Source organism: Triticum aestivum, chromosome 1D (assembly GCF_018294505.1).
Source record: "Triticum aestivum cultivar Chinese Spring chromosome 1D, IWGSC CS RefSeq v2.1, whole genome shotgun sequence".
In the NCBI taxonomy this organism is placed as follows: Eukaryota; Viridiplantae; Streptophyta; class Magnoliopsida; order Poales; family Poaceae; genus Triticum; species Triticum aestivum.
This window is the reverse complement of record NC_057796.1, coordinates 35,205,450-35,209,327: the sequence shown is the minus strand read 5'-3', so window position 1 is coordinate 35,209,327 and position 3,878 is coordinate 35,205,450. Positions and strand designations below refer to the sequence as shown.

General features: G+C 59.2%; 1 protein-coding gene across 1 annotated transcript; it reads right to left on the bottom strand.

Annotated features, from left to right (window-relative positions):
- Positions 1 to 1,170: 1,170 nt before the first annotated feature.
- Positions 1,171 to 3,600, bottom strand: LOC123180115 (ABC transporter G family member 5). Its single transcript, XM_044592078.1, has one exon. It carries the CDS (start codon positions 3,399 to 3,401, stop codon positions 1,323 to 1,325), a length of 2,079 nt encoding a protein of 692 aa, XP_044448013.1. The 5' UTR covers positions 3,402 to 3,600; the 3' UTR covers positions 1,171 to 1,322.
- Positions 3,601 to 3,878: the final 278 nt, after the last annotated feature.

Sequence of the window (3,878 nt, the reverse complement as noted above, 5' to 3'; positions counted from 1 at the left end):
ACCATAACTCCCTAATCAATCCGCCAGCTCCACCCATGATGGGCCTCAGATCACACTGCTCAAAATTCTTCCCAATGCGCACAGCATCGCTGAGCAGTAGTGATCGATCGATATGCACAAGAGGACATCAAAGTGAGGACACACGCACTGCTGACATGTTACTATCAACCCAACTTAATTTTCTCACTATTTACCTAGCAAGATTCTTCTTTAGTACCAAGAAAATTAAACAAACACTATATCGTTTGGTTCAGGGGGGCATGTCAGAGGTAGCCCAAACGCTCCAACAAGCATGGCGGCAGCCAATGGATGCTCGTCCCAGTGGAGAAGCGTGAGGAGCAGAGATATCTCTGATGGAGAGAAAGGTAGATGGGTAGGTAGGCAGATAGATGTATCTCTGATCACCATCTCTCCATCTGGCCTTGGCATCTTGTCACCTGTCCTCACATTTTCCCTGTGATTTCAGACCAAACCCGCAGCCAATTCCGTCTGAATCATATGCTACGTAGATGTGTATGGGTTGCCTGCCTCGTGTTTGACTTTGACGGGTAATTATAAGATGCCAAGTGAGACACTGGTCTCCTAGTGTTGCCATCAGGACAGGTATTTGACCACACAAATGTATACCTACTTGTCGTTGAGCAAAGATACTAGTGGCTACGGTCGCAGAGTTTTCCTACAGGCTCGTTGTCTGACGAAACACTCTTTACTGTCAAAAAAGTGCAGTAAATATTATCTATTTTTTGAAAAGCCGGTAAATATTTGGATTTGCTGAGGCTTGCGAATCTAGAAGGTACAGGAAGATTTGTTTATGATCTGTGGCAGTACGATTCAGGAAGTTCGGTTGCCTAATTTCGTCAGATGCTTCCAAGGTTCTTGCCTCATTCAGAGCAGAGGTTGTTTGGAAATTTCAAGAGTGTGGTTAAGACAATGTAACAGCTGGGTACGTACAAAAGTTGTTGGCGCCCAAACTGGAAGTGATGCTCATTAGATTATGATTTAGAAGAAGTTGAGCTCAAGTGCCTTTGATTTACAGACATGCAATTTTATAGTCATAATGTAAGAAGTCGGGTCTTGAACTTGGAATTTATTGGCTCTGATGCCATATAGAACTGCACGCACACCCACACCAATCAATTCATCAAAAAACTCAAGCTGGTGAGAAAGATATACTATGCATTTGAACTTTATTAACATAAAAACAAACCAACAATAACACTGAACATTTCACATACACATTGATTCTTTGGCCGTCCGTTACTCTACAGAAAGAAATAAAATAAAATACAGGAACATAATGCATGCCGATCGATTGATCGAGCTCACTTCCTCTTGTTCTTGCTGCCGACGAGCAGCACGACGTAGAAGAGCGCGCGGAAGAAGAATCCGAACCCGGCGGTGACCAGGAGGCACATCCACTTGCCCAGGTCCGTGACGGCCTGCTGCGCCAGCACGTCAGCGCCGGTGAGGACACATGTGTGGGACGTCATGTGCGTGCCGAGCGCGTTGCCGATGGCGCCGAGCACCTTCATCTTGATGGCCTCCGGCATGCCGCCGATGGGCGTGCCGTCGAACATCTGCGTCCCGCGTGCGAAGCACCTCGTGGCGTCGCCGAACTCGTTCTGCAGCACCGCCTGGTACGGGTACTTGACCAGCGAGATGTAGTGGAACCAGATCCAGTAGTCGGGGATTCTGTCGCGGTTGATGAAGAAGCCCGAGAAGAGCAGGAAGTAGGCCAGGATGGCCACCACCACCGTGTACCCCAGCATCACGTGCGGCACCACCGCCGACAGGAACGTCACGAACCCGCTGCCGGCCCAGAGCGAGGCGAGGATGATGAGCGAGAAGTAGAGGAAAGACGAGGCGCCTCCGGCGAGACCCACGGCGAAGAACGTGGTGACCGCGAACGCCAGCGACAGCGCCACCAGTGGCGGGAAGGAGACGACGGCGTTGGCCAGCACGTAGGAGGCGCGCCGGTACGCGTTGTGCGCCGTCTCCCGCAGGTAGATGTGCCGCTCCTGCACGAACACCGGCAGCGCGTCCGCGCACACGTAGAACATGGTCGACATGCCCATGGCGAAGAACCCCAGCCGCTCCTGCACGCCCTTGGGCGTGTCGTCCAGCCGCAGGAAGATGGTCGCCAGGATCAGCCCCGTCACCATGATCGTGCCCAGCCGCATCCCGAACAGCTCCGGCATGCGCTGCGTGTTGGTGAAGGCGCGCTTGATCAGCACCCACACCTCCACCGGCATCGGGTTCGCGTACGTCGGCATCTGCAGCGACACCGTCCCCGTCCCGCTCCCGGCCACCAGCTTCCCCCGCGCCACGCTCTCCGCGATCGCGTACTCCAGCGTCATCGGGCTCACCCTCTTGGCGTTGGTGCCGTCCATCGCCTTGTGAGTCGCCTGCCACCTCGCGTTGAAGTCGGCGAGCGGCCCCGTGCCGTCGGGCTGCTGGGCCTCGCGCTCGCGGATGGTGTCCAGCGCGAACTCGGCCGGGTTCTCGTTGTCCGGGATGGGCGCGCCGAACTCCGCGAAGAAGGGCTTGAGGCCGGCGGGCGTGCCGGCGTACACGGTGCGGCCGCGCGAGAGCAGCAGGAGGCGGCCGAGGATGCCGAGGATGCGCGCGCTGGGCTGGTGGATGGTCATGACGACGACGCTGCCGCTGCGTGCGATGGTGCGCAGCACCTGCACCACCATGAAGGCGCTGGCCGAGTCGAGGCCGGAGGTGGGCTCGTCGAGGAACAGCAGTATAGGGTCGTGGATGATGTCGGTGCCGATGGACACCCGGCGGCGCTCCCCGCCCGACACCCCGCGGTGGCCCTCGTCGCCGATGATGGTGTCGGCGGCGCGCGACAGCCCGAGCTGGTCGATGAGCCGGTCCACGCGCTCGCGCTTGGCGGCCGGGGAGAGCGCGCGCGAGAGGCGGAGCTCCGCGGCAAACAGCAGGGTCTCGCGCACGGTGAGCATCGGGTAGAGCAGGTCGTCCTGCATGACGTAGGCGGAGATGGCGCGGAGGCGGCTGCCGTGGAGCGGCTCCCCGTTGAGCGTGACGTGGCCGCGGAGGCTGTCGCGCGCGATCCGGCCCGCGAGCGCGTCGACGAGCGTGGACTTGCCGGAGCCGCTGGCGCCCATGACGGCGAACAGCTCGCCCTCCCGCGCCTCCCCCGAGACGCCGTCCAGCAGCGCCTTGGTGTTGGCGGGCGGCGCGTCGGTGGAGGCCAGGCGGTTGCTGGCGCGCGAGGGGAGGCAGCCCATGAGGCCGCCCCGGCCCTGCCGGACGCGGTAGGAGAGGTCCGTGAAGGAGAGCGTGTACGGCACCGGCGGCCCCGCGGAGACGAGCAGCTGCAGCTCCCGCTCAGCATCGTCGACTTCGACGGCGATGTGGCCGGAGGTCGACATGGTGTTGCGGTCAGGGCGAGAGCTCGGTGATTGATCGGTGGATGGATCGAGGGAGGGAGGGGTTTGTGATGTGTTGTGCGAGCGAAACTCGGCTGCGTGTGTCGTGCTTGGTTCGGAATGCAGGTTATATAGGGAGGGCGGAGAGGGAGGAGGTGGTTTCCGAGTCGGGGGGAGGGAAGCGGTCCGAGTCCCGATCCCGATCAGAGTAGAGTAGCTTCTCTTTGTGCCTGCCGTGGTCGAGGCGCGGAGAGCGTGGGGCGGGTTGCCTGCCACGCCACCCCTCCTTAATCCCCTCCGTGCTAGCCTCTCGCACTCCCTCCATAACTAACCTCGCAACCGCCCGTCCGCCCGCCGTCCGGTTGCGACCGGAGTAAATTTTCTTTCGGCTGTGCCTATCGGCCGCCGTGCGACCTGCCTGCCTCGTGTGAAGGCTTGATGGTAGTACGTACAGAGTCAGACATACGTGGTGTGAAGGAG